General features: G+C 38.0%; 2 protein-coding genes across 3 annotated transcripts; both read right to left on the bottom strand.

Moving 5' to 3' along the window:
- Positions 1–754: 754 nt before the first annotated feature.
- LOC140150003 (uncharacterized) lies at positions 755–3,505 on the bottom strand. The gene is made up of 3 exons (XM_072172005.1): positions 3,466–3,505; positions 1,403–2,257; positions 755–993 (listed from the first exon to the last, which is right to left on the bottom strand). Exons 1-3 carry the CDS (start codon positions 3,503–3,505, stop codon positions 755–757), a joined length of 1,134 nt encoding a protein of 377 aa, XP_072028106.1.
- On the bottom strand, positions 2,730–21,487 carry LOC140150595 (uncharacterized). 2 transcript variants are annotated; one of them, XM_072172643.1, is made up of 7 exons: positions 21,402–21,487; positions 12,533–12,611; positions 11,532–11,896; positions 10,824–10,832; positions 7,893–8,031; positions 6,315–6,428; positions 2,730–5,229 (listed from the first exon to the last, which is right to left on the bottom strand). In XM_072172643.1, exons 2-7 carry the CDS (start codon positions 12,609–12,611, stop codon positions 4,814–4,816), a joined length of 1,122 nt encoding a protein of 373 aa, XP_072028744.1. In that variant the 5' UTR covers positions 21,402–21,487; the 3' UTR covers positions 2,730–4,813. The 2 variants fall into 2 exon arrangements, with proteins under 2 accessions (XP_072028744.1, XP_072028746.1); XM_072172645.1 differs by lacking the exon at positions 10,824–10,832.
- Between the last annotated feature and the right edge of the window lie 2,160 nt (positions 21,488–23,647).

Here is a 23,647-nt window from a genome sequence, read left to right on the forward strand (position 1 = left end):
CCCGGTTTTATATGAGGAGTATTTTTTATAATTTATATTCTTTACTTTTTTCTCTTTCATTTGATAACATTCGGGGGTCATAACTTCTTGGCATTTCAAGATATTAAAAGGAGCCAAAATATGAATAATGGCCCGGGTCTCTTGTGAGGAGTCTCACCCCGGGTGAGGAAATATTTTATATTATGCTTTGCTTGTTTCTCTTTCATTTGACACCACTCGGTGGGTCATATCTTCTTGGCATTTCGGGATATGACAAGGACCCTTATGAATATTGATCCGGGTCTTATAATGAGTGTCACACCCTGGTGGGGAAACATTTCGTTATAATTGAGGGGGGGGGGCGTCACTCCCATTGTGGCCTGTACACCATCCGCGATACTCAACTTTTGAAAAGCACCGTAAACAAGGATTTAACTCTTTGCTAAAACGATACCCTAAACAGGTAACATGTGGCGAATGAAGAGATTTACGTGTTGGGAATAGACATCAAAGGTATATTTTAAAACTGGTCAACAACACTCACTTTTTGAAACCGAATATTTCAGAGAAACCATTCTCCGTCCTCAGCGGTGTAATGCTGTTGGTAGACTGACTGATGATTCTCCAGTGACAGTGTTTCTAGATGTTATTGACAATGTCCTTTTTGTCCTTTGTGATGGTGTTTCTAGAAGAGAATCATATATTCTAGAAAGTTCTCGGCCCCCGTCCCTATTTAGGGTGGGGCTTGTCTCTTGTTTGATTTTAATGGCTTCCCTCACTTTCCTCGGCAAACACTTGTCTTCTCTGCAGAGGACTTTAACATTTCAATGTCCGGTTTATGTCCGGTGTCCTTGCTGTGCTCTGCTAATGCCGACTGATTTGAGGTTGTCTTGGCAGTGTGTTCTTTCAGGCGCTCACCGATGGTTCGCTTGGTTTCACCCACATACACTTTCTCGCAGCCTTCACAGGGTACACGGTACACAACTCCTGACTTGTCTTCCTCGCGAGGTTTGTCTTTCGGGGCAACAAGTAATTGGCGAAGCGTTTGGTGCGGTTTGAATACCACCGATACACCGTAACTGCCGAGTATTCTTTTGACCTTTTCTGATAGGCCCTGGACGTACGGAACTACAGCAAATGTCTTATTTTTGGAAGAGGATTCCGAATCGCACTGTTTTTCAACCGGTTGTTTTTTTGGTTTGAGCACGTTTAAAACTCCACTCCTCGTAGCCGCAGCGTCTAAGGGCCCCTTTGACGTGATTTATTTCTTTTTCTCGATCTTCCGTATCAGTAACTAAAGTATCTGCCCGATGGAAAAGGGTTCTGATTACACTGAGTTTGTGTTCAAGTGGGTGGTGGGAATCAAAAGCCAAATACTGGTCAGTATGTGTAGGTTTCCGGTAAATACTGACCTTTACCGTACCGTCTGTTTGTCTTTTTACCAAAGTATCTAGGAATGGTAATTGACCGTCCTTCTCTGGATCGTTGGTAAATTTGATATGTTCATTTTGACTGTTAATATGGTCAGTGAACTGTTGGACTTTATCCTTATTGATTACCACGAAGGTATCGTCCACATAACGAAGCCAAATTCTTGGGGGGTCAGCGGTGGATGTTAGCGCTTTGTTTTCAAACCATTCCATGTATAAGTTGGCGATAATCGGGCTGACCGGGAGGCCCATTGCGCATCCATGATCTTGTTGGTATAATTGTCCTCTAAACTTGAAATAAGTGGTGGTTAAGCAGAATTCAAGGAGCTTGATTATTTCTTTTTCATTGAGATATGTTCTTTTTGTCCAGCTCTTGTCTTTATCAAGCAATTCTTTTACTATATCCAAAGCACCATCGACCGGAACACTGGTGAACAGAGCGGTCACATCATAAGATGTTAAGACTTCCGCTTCATCAAGTTTAAGAGTTTGTAACTTGGAAACAAAGTCCTGGGAATTCTGGATATGGTGAGGGGAATTCCCAACCAAGGGTGATAAAAGGTCTGCCAGGAAACGGGCAAGGCTATAACATACCGAGCCGATGCTGGACACAATTGGTCTGACAGGTACGCTGGCTTTATGGACTTTGGGTAGACCGTAGATGCAAGGGACTACACATGCGGATGGCCGAAGCTTATCATACAAGTTCTGGTCAATTGACTTTTTCTCTTTCAGTTCCTTAAGAAGCTTCAGCAGTTTGTTCTTGTACGTGGTGGTGGGATCTTTATTAAGCTTTGAGTAGGTCTTTTTATCACTCAATAACTCATAATATAATATATGATTCTCTTCTAGAAACACCATCACAAAGGACAAAAAGGACATTGTCAATAACATCTAGAAACACTGTCACTGGAGAATCATCAGTCAGTCTACCAACAGCATTACACCGCTGAGGACGGAGAATGGTTTCTCTGAAATATTCGGGTCAAAAAGTGAGTGTTGTTGACCAGTTTTAAAATATACCTTTGAGGTAACATGTGCCTATTTTTACACCCTAAACAGGGATTTTATTCAATTTCATACCCTAAATTTGATTTCCGCGTATTAGACATTGCAATTTTGCTACCCTTTTTTCCGATTTTTCATGTTTTTGACACCCTAAACACGATACGCGCGTATCGTGCCTACTCACGAAAAACTACCCTTTTTACGCGTTTTTATTATCGCGGATGGTGTACAGGCCGCAATGGGAGTGCCCCCCCCCCGGGAGGCTGCGGCCATTTCATGAAAAACTAACACATAACTGCAAACATTGCATGCTGAAACTGGAAATTTAATAAAGCCCATTACCATGTTACAATGTCGACATTTAACAAAATTATAAGGCCGGTATGCACAAAACAAGTTAGATCAAGTCTAACGTCAGACCTGGTCCAACTATGGAGATTAGTCCTAAGGAGAAGGAACTTTTTGGTATTTACAGACATTATTCTATGTTATTGTGGATCTTGTACATGTAACTCTATGTTAGATGGCTGCAGTTTCACCTTTGGACTTTTCTAGAAGTAAAGGAGGAAAAGAAAAAAGTAGAATGATTCCTCCCTAATTCTAACCTACATGTACATGGTTAGATCAGGTCTAACGTTAGACCTGGTCTAACTTGTTTTGTGCATACGGACTTAAGAGATAAGAATAAACATAAGTTTCGAGGGCCATACAAGTCGCCATTCCTCAATAACTGACTTTAGTCCTAGTTTTCATGGTTTGTGTTATTTTTCATGCCAGCGCCAAGGCACCTTCGAACTGCTGTTGCCTCTTTTGGCTCCAAGTAAAGGATACGATAAGGCACGGTTGAGTAAATCTAATACATCTGAAGTGGTCCTCAATTCGCTGTCGCAGTGCACGTTAGAATATGACCATTGCTAGGTCAACTGGATCACGCTTTCTTTGTTACGAACCACTGATCGAAATGATCACAACACAAAGCCTATGGCATATCAAAATTTGGAACAGGTGTATGAGCCCAGGCTTGGAGCAGTAACCAATGTTTACTAACGTGCACCACGACAGCGAATACGCCGTAGAAGGGACGTCATAATCGGATTAACTACCATAGCAATGGGTGAATACAATTTTTGAATAGACCGCCCTGCACTACAAGCAGATTGCACTAATCACCTGTGTATGTCAGCAAACATAGATTGAATACAATACCGCTCTTTTCTTTTACTTATTTTACAGGTGCGAGTGATCAGCCCTTCTTTGACATCTATGGTTCAATGCATCGGTACCACGTGAACGTTGTAGTGCAGGGCGGTATAGACGAATCCAATTTCACGCATTCCTGCTCCTCAATGGCAGCCATTAGCCGCGATGGGTACCCGACTATCCCACCTAAAATGTGGGATGATGCGGCCTTGAAGGGTATTATAAACTGCATTCTATCACCCGTGTATCATGTAGACAAAAGAATGATGACAGTTTACAACACAAAAGAATCTAAAATCGAATTTTAAGCGGGTTTAATCCACCCTATTGGGTACTCACAACACCTGTTTGGTGCATGCAGGTACCCAAATATGGCCGACCAAATCCTGACCATGACTTGGCTCGTTGGATTCGTCTATAGTCAAAATTGTATTCATCCATTGTTATGGTAGTTAATCCGATATAACTACGTCACCTCTACGGCGTAAATATTTATCCTAACATCTACTACGGCTGAAAGAGATAATCTCGGAATGTTGCCGAGGCGTGCCATCTACATGTTTTTAATTTGAAAAGTTATTATGAGTATGGCTAAATGTATCTTAATGTATGAACGCTTAAAAGAAAAAAAATATTGTATATTTATGAGCATTCAAATTCACCACATGAAATAGCCTAATGTAATAGCAGGGCAAAAACTGTTATAGTGTTTGGCACCAGACAATCTCTTCTGACATCATTGCTTCTACCAGACTCCCCTCCCCCTATTCTGACAATGCTTATCTCAGATACGATTGCTTTTACCAGACTTTACCCTATTCTGAAAATGCTTATTTTTGAACTTTACGATGTACCGAGCCCTCAAAATAAGCGGAAATACTCCACAGTCACTGTACAATAACCTAACGCGTCGAAGCAAAGTAAAGATTGCCATAACTGCACTATGTTTTTGAAAGGCTATATTTTGATTAAGAGAGAACAAATATGGCAATTACATAAAATTAATTTCTCTTTCAGTTAACCATTTTGGTATTTCCCAAAATTCCTTTGCAAAATACGTCATCTTGGATGCGCAGAGTGTCACTGCGCACGTTGAATTGCGCAATAATGATGTGCGCATCGATGATGGCTTAGTCGTGTTTTGCAAAGGCTTTCGGGTATTACCAAAAATTTATCTGGTTTCGGACTTTCTGGATTTAATACAACATGACACCTGAGAAGCTGGAATACTCATACTTGTCACTATTACCATAAGTACTGTGATCAATAGTACCCGACGGTGATTGAAACTGCAACTTCACTTCATCGCCGGCAACCAACTGCACCAAAGCAGAATTACTTGAAATATGGTAGTTACTCTCGATCTCAGGAGATTCGTACGTGGAAATAACCACAATCCCGTTTTTCATCAATGAGATAACAGGGTACTCCTCTGGTTTGATGCTGATACGGAAATTAAATAAGTAAAAACCCGACACGGGACTTGTGAATGTGCTCGTTGCGGTGTCGAAAGCGTTGCCGATATTGGTTTGAAATGTAACAACATCGCCACCAGCGCCTGTCTGCGTCTCAGTTTTTACAGCCATAAATGCGACCATTTGACGTAGCTGACCTGCAAACATAAATGTAGAAGAACATACAACAAAGTTAAGTATTGTTAAACGTAATGAGGGGGAGGCACACAAAATGCAAAATGCACTGCACAAATGCGTTAATGCGTTATGCGTTTACGGATAAAACAATATTTAAGAAAAGGGCAGTTTGTGTCTGATCATGATCAACCGCTTTCTTCGGGTAACATTTTTTGGCTTTTGCTTGCATGGTGAAAAAACCGTTTAGGGCGTTTCGTTTGAAAAGTAAAATGGGTTACGCTAACACAATGGGTTACGCTGTGCACACTAACATAATAAAATTAATAAAATTATAATCAAAGACCGAATTAAAAAGACTAGTTTGCGTCTGACGTCATACGCAAACTAGTCTTTCTGATTCGGACTTCAAACTACAAAGCTGACAGCCCGTTCAAAATAGACGGTTAGCAGTTACAGATTAAATAACCACATACTTACAGTGGGGTACTTTGTCCCACCCCAACGGTTTTATAATAACATAATTTTGCTTTGATATGATAGAATTGTTTGTGAAAATTTAATGATTACATGTTAATCAATGGCCACGTCAAATGGCTATATCGCATCCGACGACCCCCCCCCCCCGTTCCTATATTAAGGTGCAGGTAATATCAGAATTGGGACCGTCGAAAAGCAACATTTGAATTAATATTTGCATACAAATAAATGTTTTTTCTTCTAATCTAGCCAATTTTCAAATGACCCGTCCAGTCTAGATTCACCAGTCTGTTTATTACACCTCAGATCCTGTACCCTCTAAAAAATCACATCGAGCGATTTTTTTCTCTTGTTTTGCATGATGCTACAAACGGATTTAAGAAATAAATGTGGCCATTTGATCAGAACAAAATGCATTACCTTCTAACAAAACAAAGTACGTTTCTGGAAGAAAAGCTTTCTGAATGCATAAACATGGCGAGTAAATAGGCGGTAAAAGAAAGGTATTTAAAACGGATGCTAAAGAGAATGTATTTAAATATGCAAAACTAATGTGTAAGCTCTCCGACGGAGCAATGACGTCATTTCTACGTACATTAACTACCTTTCCTTTACTGCCCTTACTTACCGCATGTGGCTTCATCACTGCCATCCGTACAGTCGTTGGAGCCATCACAAGATTGAGTTGATGGATCATAACATGCTGAATCATCTGAGCAGAGAACCTTGGGTAGAGTACAAACTGTGAGGATAGATCATCAAGAGAACATTCAGCTACACTATTAGAAAAAAGGTTAGAAAGCTAAAAATGGTTCGTAAAGGCCCATGTTGGACATTTTCAGATATGGCAATGGAGCGACCCTGCTAAGAGCTGGTATGTATGTGCATAGAACTACAATAGCTGGTTTGACCTTCATTTTTAACATCTGTTTTGTCTGCACGGACCTCTTAGTATACCCAGTGGGCACACCTGACGTTGAAATCACGTTGTATTTGCAAATGGACTTCAACCTGATTTCAGCCTCCTTAATTTTGCATTGAAAGTTGGTTGAAATCAGGTTGAAATTTCACCGTTGTATCAACGTTGAAATTTCAACCTGATTTCAACTAACCTCTAGGTTGCAATCAGGTTAGGTTGAAACTTCGACGTTGTGTCAACGTTGATTCAACGTAGAAATCCTAACCTGTGCCCACTGGGTAAATTGTCCTGTATGTAGAGCCTGAAATAGTTTTACGAAGAAATAAAAAAGGTTCTGCAAAGGCCAAAACAAAATAGACAAAAGATGTTCTGTAAAGACCGGTAAGCATGGTAAGAACTATTTTGAGGTTCTTACGATTCCCTAGAACCCTCTGCTCTTGAGCTGTCTTGTATGTAGAACATAAAGACTTCCCAAAAAGTAACTCAGCCTATCCCAGTGGGCACACAGGTTGAAGTTCCACGTTGTAACGACATTGTATCAACGTCCGATTTCGACGTTGAAATCAGGTTGAAATTTCAACGTTGTATCGACGTTGAAATTTCAACCTGATTTCAACCAATCTGTAGGTTGAAATAAGGTTGAAATCAGGTTAGGTTAGATTTCGACGTTGTATCAACGTTGATACAGCGTCGAAATCCTAACCTGTGCCACTGGGTATAGCTTCAGAATTAAAATTGTATTCACAATTATGTTAACATAACAAGAAGGGCGGTTTATTTACGCACATTTTGATACCCCATTTGAACAATGTCGTTCAATAGTAACAACACAGTAGTGCCTTTAAAGAAAAATACCCGAATTTTAAAGTTGCAGTTTACAACGATCGATGACGTTAATGGAATGATCTCGAATTTTATGCTGCTGATATTTTAGTCATGATTAAAAATTCTGTCTTTTCATTATTTAGTTTTGAGTTTATTCATTGATATCCATGAATTTATATATATGATACAAGCTTCTGCTTGTTTGCGCGCAGTTGTGTATCGTCTGCATAAGCAGAAACAAATAAACCGTGTTTCCGAGCAATGTTTGCGATGGGGAGGAATAGATGGTGAAGAGTATAGGTCCAAGCACGGATCCTTGAGGAACTCTATAGTGAAATGGCACATGCGTAGAAACGATCCCATTTATGTTGACTGCCTGAGATCTGCTACAAAGATAAGACTGAAACCATCTCAAAGCTAGACCTACAACACCAATTGACCTTCCAACGTGCTATACGTTACCTTGACAACCAACGACTTCAAATCGAAAGCTGATATGTTCATGCCACGCGGTTGGTAGTATTCGGATAAAACGCGCTTCAACTGGTGTAGAGAAAAGATTGGTGACAACCGTATTTTGGTCTGTATTTCCAACAAATGTCTGTGACAGGAATAGAAATTCAATATCAATAAGAAGAAAACGCATGACTTGTCAAATTTATCAAGTCGAATTTATCAAATCAAGGGGTTCATATATGAGTTAATTTTTTCTGGTTTTCAACCCTCGAAGTAGATAGTGAATGCTATAAATGTATATCCTATTTTAGATGGATTCCTGCTAGTGGCGTAGCCAAGAACAGGCAGCAAATCGGTTGTGGGACAACTTGCCCTCTATTGCACCACCCATGCTCGTCGCTATTATATTTTAGACTTTTAGGCCTTATTTGGCCATGTTTGACTATTTTCGTTACATTTTGTCTCCGAAGTCTCCTTTTTCCTAATTTTTAGCAATGTATTGCATTGCAAAAGCTTGTATTACACTTGATATCATTGATATACAAGGCTTCTTTAATTTTAAGCTATTAAGAGAGTTCAAAGAGAAGGCAGTTTTAGCAAAATTTCCCAGTAAAATTGACAACAAAATGGGTGCAAATGTCCGTTTCCATGAAAACTGTCCATAGGGCTGACCTCTATATTGTCAAACAGTAATATTTTTATAGAACAGGCCAGCCGTGCAGAACAATTTTTAGCAAACCTGACAATGCAATTGAACATCAATATTATTGATTTAATAATATGAAGTAACAATACATTTGATTTGCTTTTTACTGTGTAACATCAGAGAAGAACATTAAGAGAAAACAGATTAACTTATATTAGCTCTCGTTGTTGATCTAATAATGCGATGATAACTTAAAATAAGATATCTTCTGATTGCAAAATGTCTATTACAGTAACTAAATATCACTGCTTTTTGATATTTGGGTATTTCTCTGAAAAGGTGTACTATTGGAAGATAGGCAAACATGAATTTGAAAATGATTGTAAAAATGTTTCCTTTACATATCTGTAAGGATGTAAGTCTCTAGTGCATGAAAACAATATTTGGCGCAATCTTTAGGGCGCCCTCTATATTATAGAGGGCGCAATCTGCAGGTTGTGTCAGGTGAGCATCATCTCCGTCACATTTAGGCCAAAAAGGAAAAAGAACAAAAAATTGTTAAAACTCTTAATTATGAGTTTTATGGATAACTTGTAAGTTGCTTGATTCATGTTTGCTTTTTTTCATTTAAAAAAAATATGATTTTGTACTTTCGTCATTTAGTTGGGACAATGAGAGGCAGGCTGTATGGAAAATGTCATGTCTGTTAGTATTTTTTTTATACAAACTTAAGTATATTCATAATTTTGCTTGAAATAACTAAATAAATTTCTATTGACATGTAAACACATACAATATCAATTACAATTCCAAATAGTAAATTCCATGTTGTCTGGGTCAAAGGTCAAATAAAGGTCAACAACAATTGTGATGGAGATGACAATGCTGTGATGGAGATGATAGTGATGTGACGGAGATGATATTTCTACACAAATTCCTATAGAGAATCATCTCCGTCACAGACATTTGATTTCAGTAATGTTTTCACACTACTTGAAAATGAAATTCATACAGATCAGAAGGTTTAGAATTGGTAAGCATTTTCTGATAAACTAAACTGGACTTCGCTGTATCTCAAGATCCGGTGATGTGATGGAGATGATGGTGATGTGACGGAGATGATATTTCTACACGAATTCCTATAGAGAATCATCTCCGCCACGGCAAATTGTGACGCCAACTGATGTAGCGGAGATGATGGTTCAGACATTGCTTACGATTAATAGCAGGGTTAAGCTTACCCACGTGTTACATATCACCACAACAGCTTGTGGGACATATTCAACCATCATTATTTTCCGGAAAAATTCAACAATAAGACTTATATCAAATTGATCAGAAACGTTTGGAGATGATGTTGAATAAAGGTACGCGCGTGTATACTTGAAGATACCCTCAAAATTGGCAGGAAAAGAGTGCCAATGTGCACCTATTCCGGGTTGATGTTTTTCGTCGTCTGTAAAAGGCAGCGTACAGGGTCAAATTATTGACCTCTGATATTTGGTCTTCATCTCCAGCCGTTTTGATGCCAATGTGACGGCAATGATGCAAAACCAAGGGACAGCAATTTTTTGACACAAATTTTTGAATTATTCCATAAAATTGACTTTAGAAGTGGTTTTAAGCATTTAAACCTTCTTAGACATGATATTTACCCCAGTCAGTGGTAATTTTCACTTCCCACACTTGCTCACAAAAATACTACAAAATCACTAAAATTCGGTGCGTGACATCGGGACATGGGGTTTTCAGGGGGTCGTCAGATATTGAAGAATTTTTTGACGCCAAGAAATTAATTTTTCCCCACTTGGATGTTCTTAACTATTTTTATACATACAAAAGTCCATGACTAAGCCAAAAAAAAAAAAAAAAATCCGCTTTTAAAACTTTTATGAGCGCCGAAAGTCGCGGGACTTAAAAGTTACTCTTTTCAGAGAATCACCCATTTATTTTTTCATGTACAATTTCCGTAAACATATGAAAACGATTGGTGAAGTTGGGTGCAGTTCTTTTTAAATCACCCTGTATGTTTCTCCTAATCCCTGTGAAATTTTGGGCCTGAATTGTGTTCCATTTAGATGTTATGAATGTCAATGTGATCCCCATAGTGGTTACCATGCATACTGTTATATACTGTAGGCCTACGGCACATTGTGAAACACGTTTTAAACCACTAGTTCAATTTAACTCAATACTTGGAATTCAGAATACTTTGATATGAGCTTCTATGTGAGATACAAAACACGATATGAAAAATGCGCGTAGTTTTACAAATGAAACTAAAAACTCACCATAGCGTCCTGATTGTTAGTCTACTGTAGTAGACCAGTTTAATTTATCATTCCCTAAATTACTAATCTCTCTGACCTGACCATGGAAAACTCATCATTCCTGTTCTGATTCAACAGCTCAGATATCCACGAGAAAACTGGTCTACTGTATTTCGAATATAAAATGAACTATGCACTCTATAGTGGGTATGATGTTACCTCATTAAAAATGCAGTCTTGGCTGTTTATGCACATATCCTGTGGTTTTTACAAATTAAGCCGTTTGAATAGCCGTCCGGCGCGTATTATTTGCACAAGGTCCAATGTATACGCTTGACGTCGCGCACGTATACGCGATGGTTAAGCTGTCAAAGGAAATCTGAATGACACAGATAGAGCTACCCCACGTGGGTTGGGTTCAGTGAACACAGTGGGTTGGGCTAATGCATAAACATGTATGCTTGCCTATCTGTTATTGGTTAAGATTTACCACCCACATTGATTTTTACTTCATTAACATTCATCTCAGATTTGAGATGAAAGAGGTTGAGTCTATGTGTTAAGATATGGTGGGTCACACAGGTCATATCCAACTACCGCAGTCCTTTTTTCTCTGGGCAGGGCAGTCACTGGAGATGTGATGTGTTTCGTCATAGATTTTAAATGGTTTCATGCATGGAAACGTATGAATTGTTTATCAAAAAAAAAAAGGAATGCAGCGCAGTCTACCTGATTGTTTGCTGACTGCACAAAGGGCCAATTAGTACCGTCATTACTGTACTGAACTTTGAAGTTTTCCACCCACTGTGGACAACAACTGGCACCTCCACTAAAGCGCTCATTCAGGTTAGAAGGTCTTCCTTGAGTCAACACGCCAGTAACCCGTGTTAAGACGCCTAGGTCTACTTGGATCCATTGGTCGGCGTCATTGTATTGGGCAATCCACGATCCACCGGAAGGGTATTGTGTTTGGCGATTCAGACGAGCATTACTAGGTTTGTAGTTACCATCCGATGGCCATACGGTGGAAGCCGTGAGTTGATTGTCAAGTATACGACCATCCTCTAAACCAAGAGGTGCTTGACAAGCTGCGGCTAAAAGATACAAAGTTAAAGCAATAATTGCTGAGGAGAACGCCCTCAGTTTTTTCGCAGCACGGAACTAATTCGATTAATGACAGGCGGTATAGGACACGCGACACGTGACGTTCGAGGCTGGTGAAAATACAAAGCTGACAGCCCCATTCAAAATACACGGTTAGCAGTTATAAATTGAAAAACAACATACTTACAGTGGGGTACATTGTCGTACCCCAACGGTTTTAGAGTAAGATAATTTTGCTTTGACGCCACATAACAAATTTAGAATTGTTTTTGAAGATTTCATGATTACTAGTGTTAATCCAATGGCGACGTCAAAAATGGCGATATCGCATCCACCACCACCTGACTACTGATACCTATTAAAACAGTACCCTCAACTTCCAGTAGAATGAACCCACAGGCCCAGAGGGTCATTTCGAAAAAGATTTTTCTTCAAAATAGTCCATTTCAATATGATATGAGCAGAATTTATTGTTACAAACTAGCAGTAATAAAACATATTTTAAATATTTTGGTTAATCTGATGAGCAGTAAATTGATATAAAAGGCTACTTACCAGTAATAAAACATATTTTAAATATTTTTGTTAATCTGATGAGCAGTAAATTGATATAAAAGGCTACTTACCAGTTGACGTTGATTGCGCAATTTGAGCGATAGCACTCCCTGCGAAACCCACGATGCATATAAGCGACAGAAAATTCATCTGAAAGAAAAATTAGATTGAATAATAATAATAATAATAATAATAATAATGATGATGATAATAATAATAATAATAATAATAATAATAATATTATTAATAATAATAATAATAATAATAATAATAATAATAATAATAATAATAATAATAATAATAATAATAATACTGCATTTAGAACGCTATACACGAAAGTACATAGCGTGTACAAATATCATAAAAACAAACATAATACATAATACAAAATACATGAGAATAAATATGATTTCAACAGTCTCTTGAAAGTATCAATGGATGAAGCACATCTTAATTGTGAACGTGAGTTACGCACATCGTCATCATCCCTATATCTTCGTGTCAAAAATTGCCGTGATAGTACAGCGAAACCTCTCGTTTTTTAACAGCTACGCATGGCGATTTTATTCGAGATAGGCCGAGCGACTCAGGCTAAGTATACCATGACTATCATATGAGATACCACAGAGTTTCTATATTCTACACATTATTACGATTTGTGCATGCTCCAGTATCCCATATGATGTTGCTATTACAAGAAAAATCGATTTGTTTTCAGGTAAAACCCAGGTTTTGTTTCCAGTACACTAACTTGAAATGCAATACACTAATTAGCGGCGACTGCTGTTTGTTGTGTATATGTTTTACTGTATTTTGTCCGTAAATTTTTTTAAATCGCCGTAAAAATTGTGATAATTTGAGAATTTTAATTATACTTTATAGGTATAAAGGAACACGTTTAGCCGATTCAGTAAAGATCCAGGTGCAAGTCCTATAACACAATGCACATGTAAACTTTCTTTATCTGTGTCAATAATAGAATATTGATTTCAACGGAGTATGGAGCTGTATGGGAAAAAATATTTATAATACAGGGTGTTGACACTGTGTTACGTGGATATACGGTTTATCACAACAGGTTTCAAATAAACATCTCAAAAAAGTAACTAACCCCCCTTAAATAAGGGCCATTATTCAAAAACAGGCTGTTGTATTATAAATCTGTAAAATGCGTTGGAAGATTTGAAAGTTGCACTTACAACAATACGAAAACACTTGGATATCATTACCCAGATTTCCTTCCATGATACTGAATACTGAATAGATTTTACTGCAACTTTCAAATCTTGGGTTACATTGATTTAAATGTACGTTGCGGCGTCAATATTTAGACAATTGCTACAAATGAGGTGTCAAAATGCGCAGAAATAAATTCTGCTTCCAACGCATGTTACAGATTTGTAATACAATAACCCGTTTTTGATTAATGACCATTATTTAAGAGGTGTTAGTTACTTTTTTGAGATGTTTACTAGAACTTGCCCGGCGCCAAGTATAGTGAATCGATTTACTCATTTACAGTTTGTCCACTCTGAAGTACAAAGTGACAACGCGCGCGTAAACAATGCGCAATGCTGCGTCTCTGCAGCTGAGGAATGCGTGCCTTCAAAGTCGGCACAATGTGTGCGTCCGCGTCGGTACTTTGTACTTCAGGGTAGACTGACCGTAGAGCACTACGCCAAACTAACAGGCCCTAGTTCCCTTTTACACACTATATTTTAATAGATCCATATTACATTGGAAAGTTGGGAAAGGTTAATGATTGACCCTCAACCATTGTCTGAAATATGTAACAATATTAGGATTATTGCACTCTTTCCAGTTGCACATAGTGTACAGTGTTTTTTTTATTAGAGTCACCCACCTGCCCTGCCTTTACCGGATGAGCCACGCGGAGAGCAGGTTAAATTTTTTGGGGGTCATACGGGGAATTGCACCCGGGATCGCTAGCACAAAAGGCAAATACCTTAACCAGATTGGTACGGATAAACACAGTTAGGTCACGCTGCGTACGGGGCTAATAAACTCGCACCTTCACCCACTTATTATTGGAATGTAAAACCTTATCATTTGTGTAGCTATTCTCTAAATGTAAAAGAGTGAAAAACTCACTCCCCAAAAGAGTGATTCACTAATAAATCCACTGAAAAAGAGTGAATTTCAACTCGTTCAACGAGCTCAATGAAGGACAACACGTTTTCAGTGTTATCCTTAAAAGAGTTAAAATTCACATTTTTAGAGTGGTTTTTACTCTTTTTAGAGTGGTGTTAAAGTTAAAAAAAACCACATTTCACTCTTTTTTGAGTGGTCTTATGAGTGAATCACTCTTTTTGGGAGTGAGTTTTTCACTCTTTTACAGTTAGAGAGTAGATTGTTCTGTTGCATACAAGGCTCACATGAAAACAATTACTAATTAACACTTGAAATAAGCAATGGGTTATTACAGTTGAAATCCATATACCCCCTATTGAAGTCATAACCTAAATTACCCATACATGGGGTGTAGATTTCAAATGGAATCGCCCATCCAGGTAACCCAATTTGAACTTCACATTCCCTGTGTTTTCCATAGGGGTTGTATGAATTTCAATTGCAATAGCGCAATATTAATGAAATTTGCCTATGAACAGTTTTAACACAAAGATTAAGATTTAGATTCAGATTCAGATTTATTTTCATCGCAGCACACAGTGGTACAAAAATGTGTAATACAAAATACAAAAAAAAGCAAATTAATAAACTCTTCGAATGCAGCATTTTATACTGTGAATTTGCGACCTCATTTGTTGCTCTGCGATCTTCTTGAAAAAAGTTACAAGCATGTCAATGGTAAAGGTCGGATTTCAAAAGTTGCAATAGTCCTTATACAATGGATTCTACACTCACAGAAAAAAATACATAAATTATGTAAAATTTTACACAACTTCGATGTACGTATAGAACTCCAAAACAAATAGGTATTTTTTACATTACCATGAATTATGTAAAAAAACATAGCAGGTAAGTAAAAAAATACTTACATATTATGTAAAATATTTACATAAATGTTATGTAGATTTTTACCTCAGCTATTATTTTACTACATAATTGTTATGTAATATTTTACACAAATTATGTAAAAAATACATAAAATTTATGCATATGAACCCTAAACAAATAGGTATTTTTCACACAACCTTGAATTATGTAAAAAATACATACCAGTTAAGCAAAAAGACAGGTCAATAGGATTGCGGCTTTCTTTATTTCTTTCTTTGTTTTATTTTATGCTGAAACATAATTCATGATAGGTTTGAAGTCATCAAATCTTGGTCAACTGTCAGATTCATTCAACAATACAATTTCATGCATGAAGTATTTTATTTTGTTTTTTTTTTTTCTTTTCTATCAGTTCACCCGCTATCTAGTTAATGTTCAATGTAGCATTTCTCTCTCACATGTGCATGTACGATACAATGCTATAGTACACTAATGCATTGTTACTTCAAGCCTAATTCGAGTCCCACACTTGGTACACTAGGCTACATTATCGAAGTCATTTCAATGCATATCACGGCTACACTGTCCGTATTACCAGAGAAGATCTCCTGTGGTATTTGTAATCTATCTCAACACGTGCACACATTGCTAGATACACGCAGTGTCCCCGGGCAGTGTCCGGGCACAGTGTATACAGTACAGTATTGTACTGTAATGATTGTCCTACTCGGGCTCGTAACACATGATCGCTGCAATGTCCCGGTGCTGTGCATGTCAATTCTAATGTTGATCAATCTAGCAAAATGAACCCATAAATAGCCATTTTAAAGTCTCAAAGAAATCCATGCATAACTTATCGAACGAATCTCCAGTTTGGTTCAAGCTTAATGACTCCGAAACCTACCTATTTGAATGAAGTTTCAGCAGGTATGCGCTACACCATCACACACACGTCGTGTCCGCCATTGCTTTCTTACATGTATGAAATAGGTAAAAACTACATACGTGTCGATTTACATAACACGTTAGGTAGATTTTCTCCAATAGCTTCCAATCAGCGAAGTATTTTGGGCTGACATTTTACTTCACTTCATGCAATGATTACACAAACTAGGTAAACTAGCTTCGTTGCAGTTCAAATATGTACTTGAAGCATTTACAAACTGGCATGGTAAAAGTTTTTGACAAACTTTTACATGTATTGTGTATAATTTAATTTACATCGTGTTTTTTTACATAACGTGTGAATATTTCTCTGAGTGTACATAGATTTCTGGATGAGAGCAAGAATAACTCAGACTTTTCTTGAAACTGAAAGAATGGAAATTCTTGATTGGCTTTTAAAGAGCCCAGACTGAAACCCACTGGATAACCTATAGGGCACTCTGGAGAGTTTGCGCCGCATCCGCGTGAGAAAGTGGGACAAAATTGACCAAAGAAGAAATAGCACACCTCGTTAAAAGCATGCAACGTCGCATATTACAGCGTTGTGAACAGTGACGGTGGACACACTAAGTATGTATTAGATCATCAAGGGTGAGTAACAGACCATTATCAGAAATAATCAGTGTATTGTTGAGGTATGGTGAGCATGTTAGTCGCTCGGAAAGCGAGACTAACGTGTAACCAAGTAACCAACTAACATGTAAACAACCAACAATCGCATAATTCAATAATACGCCCTAGCACATTTTGAGATGTTCAAACATTCAGGGAGCACGTCGTAGGATCAAAAGGACACCAGATTGACTGGGAAAATGTAAAAGTTCTTGAACGGGAGCAAAAGGAATATTCCCGTAGATTTCTGGAAGCAATACACATAAGGACTCAGAAACCAAGACTGAATCGTGACAAAGGTCTAGAAATAGAGGCTAAATAGACCCCATCTGGGATAACTTGCTGATGCCCAGGGGGGTACTTCAATTTGAAATGGATATAGGTGTAGGGCTGGCGCTTTCGCACTACCCATATCAAAATATAATAGGTATCGGGATAGTCTCTGATACTAATACCGGAATAGTACCCGCTACCTAGTGGGATATTAGTATCGGTATAGTATCCGGATATGTTTCACATGCAAATTTTTTGTCCATATATGGACATATAGTATCGGGATAGTATCCGATACTGTTACTGGGAGACACTGATAAATAGTATCGGAATAGTGCCCGATACTAGTATCGGGATAGTACCTGATACTAGTATCGGGATAGTATCTGATACTATTTGTTTCGCATGTAAATTGTTTTGCCCAAATATGGTCATAGAGATATGTCCAGAGATTTACATGGTATATGGACAAGGTCACTGGAAAATTTCAAATGATTATAGTTGTACATATATTAAATGTGAAATGTGTAGCAATTTATTATATTGTACATACATGCAGCATTGTAATTTGTGGCAAAATATACATTATGAATGCTACATTGCATGCTAAAAACATATAATATACACATTCACATTTATGGCATGCATCAGCTCATGCATTGAGCACCATGTTGTCTTGGGTGCAGAATTCAACATACTCCGTGGTTTGATATAGCCTACATTGCACGATGTTCTTAAGCTTATACTAAATTTAGATAAAATAAAAAGTTCTGTTCAAAAACTGTCACCCAATACAATCATTACCTGTATTGTGAAGCCCAGAAATAGAACACACTGTACAATTCTTTGTACAACAATGTATATCATCCTTTGAATCAGAGGAACTCATTCCTTGACTGTATAGCAATTTGGCTCCAAGCCGATATGGCAGTTATTCTAATTAGTCATGTGACATGGATTGGCGCCAGCTGAAAGCGGGTACTATTCCGATACTATAGTATCAGATACTAGTATCGGGATAGTATCGGAATAGTACCACTATACCGATACTAGTATCCAACTAGTATCTGCTAGCAGATACTTTCGGATAGCTCCAGAATACCTACCGGATACTATCCCGTATAGTAGCCGGAACCCCGGGCCGGAACTATACCGATACCTTTTCTTTTTGCTATGGGTAAGGGGCATTCGGTGAGAGCAACATGTAAAAAATATGGGGTCATTGGGTGAGAGCAAGATTTTTGGCATTCGGTGAGAGCAAAATGTAAAAAATATGGGATCATTGGGTGAGAACATGACCTTTTTTTTAAATGGAATCTTTGGGTGAGAACCAAAACAGCGCCACAAAAACCTCGAAAATCGAATTTCTAGTTCTAAATGGCTTCAAATTTCTTTATTTTTCCAAAATAAGTAACAAAATCAGTGATAAATGAAAGTTGCTGTTCAAATTGAACTCATAAGGGTCTTTGGGTGACAGATCAAATGGAAAAAAGGGGGTCTTCGGGTGACAGAGCGCGGAGCGAGCATGTGTTCGTAAAACAATATGGGGTCTTTGGGTGACAGCGATGCTGAAATAGGGGTCTTAACAGCCCTACATACGCGTCACCTCCAAAGTTGAGTGCCCCCGGGGCGGCGCTACATCGTAACATCATATGACGTCATCCTGTCAATCATATGACGTCATCAGTGAGAGATATCCCGATTGTAGACAAGATATCATCACAGCATCACCATCTGCTGAAGACGTTAGTCGAACTAGTGAAAACGTTCCAGGTGAGCGAAAAATAGTGTAGTGTTGAAGTTAAACTCTTTAAACATTCTGAACCTTATTTGCACACAATGCCTGTTGTTTTTTAAAATTAATTTGCTCTTTCCGGATGACTGTATCGCTGTAAAGGAGTTTCATGCTGGTAATATCGGCTGTTTATTTATTGATTCAAATTTACTGTCCCCAAATATTTTTAACATCACCAACCATCATCTTTTATTAGATTCAGAATGGACGGTAGAATTTATAACCCGGGGGGGCACTCCCTATCTGAAATGGCAGGGATGTGCCTCGGCCATGTTAAAAGTAGGGGGCATTCAGGTCAAATGTACAATTACAAAAATATGGGGTCATTCAGTACACAACCTGAATAAAAATGGGGTCATTCGGTATGAAGCTTTGAAAAAAGGATGGTCATTGGGGTAACAAAAAGTAAAATGGGAGTCATTGAGTACAGGATTGCCAAAAGAGTATCATTAAGTACACATAAATAAGTGCCAAACTGCGTAAAAACAACTTGGCTACCTTGGAAATGTGAAAAATCTCATTATTTCTGGAGGAGAACACAAATACCACCTAAATTTGGGAATTAAAAGGGGGTCATTGGGTATAGCAGGAAATAGAAAAAGGGGGTCATTGAGTACATGGATTTTTTTAAAGGGGGTCATTGGGTAATAGGTAGGACCATAACACAAAAAAGGGGGTCATTGGGTACAAGCCGGTTTGAAAAAGGGGGTCATTCCCGAGGCACATGATGCGTATCCACTATGGAAGTGCCCCCCCGGGATTTATAAGTAAGCCAACTTTACGCCAGAAGTTCATAAAAGTATCTTCATTATTATAAAACACAATGGTTTCATATTTAAAATTTACAACTGAAAAGAACTGAAATGAAAAATAAAGTTTACGAGGTTTCTGAGCATCCAGATATCTTAGATTAAGAAAAAATATTTGTGTTAAAGGTACGAGCAAGAAAAAACAAACTAGAAATAATTTACAATCAGCAGTTCAGGCTAATGAAAGTCGACTTTTATGTTTTCCCTAACCCGCCTGCGTTTGGATTTTCGGCCGCGTTTGAGGTGCCAAAATCCCTAACCAGTTCATTATTTTATATTTTGTACAAAATATAAAGTTTCCATTTCCCCCTACTATTTTTGTGTGATTTTAGAAATTTCATCGCAAAACATCATCGCTATTATAAATGCACAAGAACACATATTCTGAATCAAACGGGGGTGTGATAAGCTTCGAGAGAAAACACGATCTCGCTACTCTCGCCGCAATTCATTTGTCAAAATTCGCGATTTTGAAAAAGGAACCGTCGTTTTATTATTACGATGGAAATATTAGTCGAACGCGTACACGATGTTCACACAGTACGTACACGGCGTGCGACAGATGATACACACACATCAAAGGACCGGCAGTAGCACAACCGAAGGAGTGTCATGCATTGGCGACACCAGCGCTGGTATAAATTTCAGTTTTCTTTGCTTTACCTCAGTTATCCGGCTTAAAATTAAAAGGGGTCATATCTGACAGTAAAAGCTAACATTTTATGGAAAAGAAATACTAATCTATTTTTGATGGAAATGTTATAACATGGCTTTAAGGGTACACAATGACGCTGTATTGTTAGTCGATGCAGAAAAAAATCTCGATTTTCATTATCTAAATCAATTGAAAAATAACACTTTGGTGTTTTGCAAAAGTTCATTCTACAAATTATATACTTTGAAAACTTGTTTGATTTATTGTTGTTAATGAATTGTGTACGTTTTACAAAAGTGTTGTTGTTTCTTTTACAACATAACTCAAGAACCACAGGACCTACAAAAGTATATCTGTGATATTTGAATTCTTCTACACACTCGCTATGAAATGATCAATGCAATTTTGGCCAAAGGTCACTACCAATCGCAAGATGCTGTTAACTACCAAATCGCAACAGTTTAAGATAGTTGCTACCTTAATTCGTGCAAAGCAGCAAATGCACATGGCATAGTTCAAATTTCCTCACAAATTTTAAAACGAACAATTGATGGATATGAATAACACTTACATATAATAATGACTATACTTTGATCAGCTCGTAATCGGCGGGAATCACTTTTACCACTACGCCGAAAAGTAGACCCACGTTAAGAGTGATGTAGTTGATCTGTCTGGTCAATATTTTGCGTGTTAAAGAAAGTAGACAAAGTATAGGACTTCAATAATTAATTCGTAATACTTCTGGCGAGATGCCAGAAGACAATTCTCCAAATAAAATATATTGATAGTAATCCGCGATGTTATAAGGCCCGCCGATTACGAGCTGATCAAAGTATAAACAAAACGAAAATAATGCAATGTGCACTTACCGTAACCAAGTGTTGAGCCGATTCAATGCTTCGTCGAAACCAAACACGTTCTAGCTGATCTGTTATAGCTGGTTATGCTGATAGCTTCAAGTGATTAATGTTACTGATATGCAGTGATATTTATGCAGAAGTGAAATCGAAAATTATAATCACATTTTCGGCAGCACTTCATTTTTTGACCAATAAGATTGGTCGTTCTTTCCCAATAAACAGTCTACAAGGAACGAATCACCTTATTGGTCAGGTCTCTACCATTAATTTGGAGAGACGTACACTGCAATCCAGGTGGCACACTTCGGACGCGTTCATTTTTCTTACGGGTTGATGCATGATTTGCTTGTATTTTGCAACAAAGCGTAACAATTTCAATGTTATAAAAATAGCAAATGGATTTTTTCTCGTGTATGAAATGGGTAATAAATGCGTATCACTTGTTGCTCAAAATTTGTACAGAATGTGCTTGTACTAAGATGTTGATGCGTCTAATTATCGCCCTTGATGCGCACTCCCCTCTCGGGCTCGTGCATTAGACGCATCTCAGTACGCGTGCATTATTTCGTACATTTTCAAATGCAAAAAGTGATACGCATTAAATAAAACTATGAATAAACAAGAAACAAAATATTATATTAAACAGAAAGAAGAAGAAGTGTATTCCTGCTAAAAGCCACATTGTAACATTTGGTGAGGAGGACGCCCTTGATATTTTTCAATTAATTTTTTATCGAAAAAACGATCTGCCTGTTACCATGTGCTGAGCAATGCACTGTTACTATATGATTCTGACTCATCATTCTCAAGACATATGTTGTTCTGTATTCAATTGAAACAATAGTGTGCAATCTGGTTATACTTATTTTTAGTATGATTTCATTTATCATACATGAATAGGTTTCTCTCCCATTTCTCTCTCTCTCTCTCTTTCACTCTCTCCCTCTCTCTCTCTCTCTCATACTCTCTCTCTCTCTGTAGCTTATAATAACACTCCTCGTAATTTTCTCGATCTCCCGTATGAAATTTGCCAAGTTTCAAAGTTGACCTCTGACCTTTGACCTCCGCATTCCCCTCATATCAAGGATTCCCCTCACCAAGCCCAATCGGAAAATTTTAAGAATTTGACCTTTGACATTGGACCTCCGATTTCATCCGAATTTACCTTAGAACACTCCTCATATTTTTCTCGATCTCCCGTGTGAATTTTGCCAAGTTTAAGGTCAATCGGACAAAGTTGAAAAACCTCCACATTCCCCTCGTATCAAGGATTCCACTCACCAAGTTTAAGCCCATCGGACAAAGTTGAAAAATTTGACCTTGACCCTGGACCTCCGATTTCATCCAAATGTAGTTTAGAACACTCCTCGTATTTTTCACGATCTCCCGTGTGAATTTGGCCAAGTTTAAGGCCAATTTGCCAAAGTTTGATATTTGACCTTTACCTCCGCATTCCCCTCATATCAAGGATTCCACTCGCCAAGTTTAAGCCCAATCGAACCAAGTTAAAAAAATTGACCTTTGACCTTGGACCTCTGATTTCATCCGAATGTAGCTCAGAGCACTCCTCGTATTTTTCTCGATCTCCTTTGTGAATTCGGCGAGATTCGGATCAAAATTGACGGAGCCTTTTACACACATACACCCCCTCCCCATTATACATCCCTACATACATACACACAGCATTAGCTAAATTATAGTAAGATACAAGAATGAGGAAAAATAATTATACGACGGGGTGAACCAAATTGAAAAAATTGGTGTTTTAAAATGACGAGACAGGATGCAGACAGAAAAACAGGAATGTGGACCATTTTTGTTAATTTTGAACCATGTGGGGGAGTCAGTCGGAACTCGGAAATATTGACTTTGAGATATAGCCAAACAAAGGTATGATTTCCTTTGTTTCCTTTTGTTTTGGAAACTCTTTAATTGCTCATATCTTTAGAACTGGTTACTCAATAACGATTTAAAATTACTTGGTACTCTAGGTCGGTAAACATAAGTAAGATTTAATCTTTCCTTAGAGAAGTCCATTTCAGAGGGCTGAGCTTTCGGAACTCTAGCGAGTGCCATCTTCAGAGCAACTAAATTAGTGCCATCTTCAGAGCAACTAAATTAATTTAGTTGCTCTGAAGATGGCACTCGGTAGAGTTTCGAAAGCTCAGCCCTCTGAAAAGGACTTTTCTAGGGAAAGATTAAATCTCACTCATGGTTGCTCAATTTCAATGGGGTTTTCTGCAACATGCAGCTTT

Source organism: Amphiura filiformis, chromosome 4, assembly GCF_039555335.1.
Source record: "Amphiura filiformis chromosome 4, Afil_fr2py, whole genome shotgun sequence".
Lineage (NCBI taxonomy): Eukaryota > Metazoa > Echinodermata > Ophiuroidea > Amphilepidida > Amphiuridae > Amphiura > Amphiura filiformis.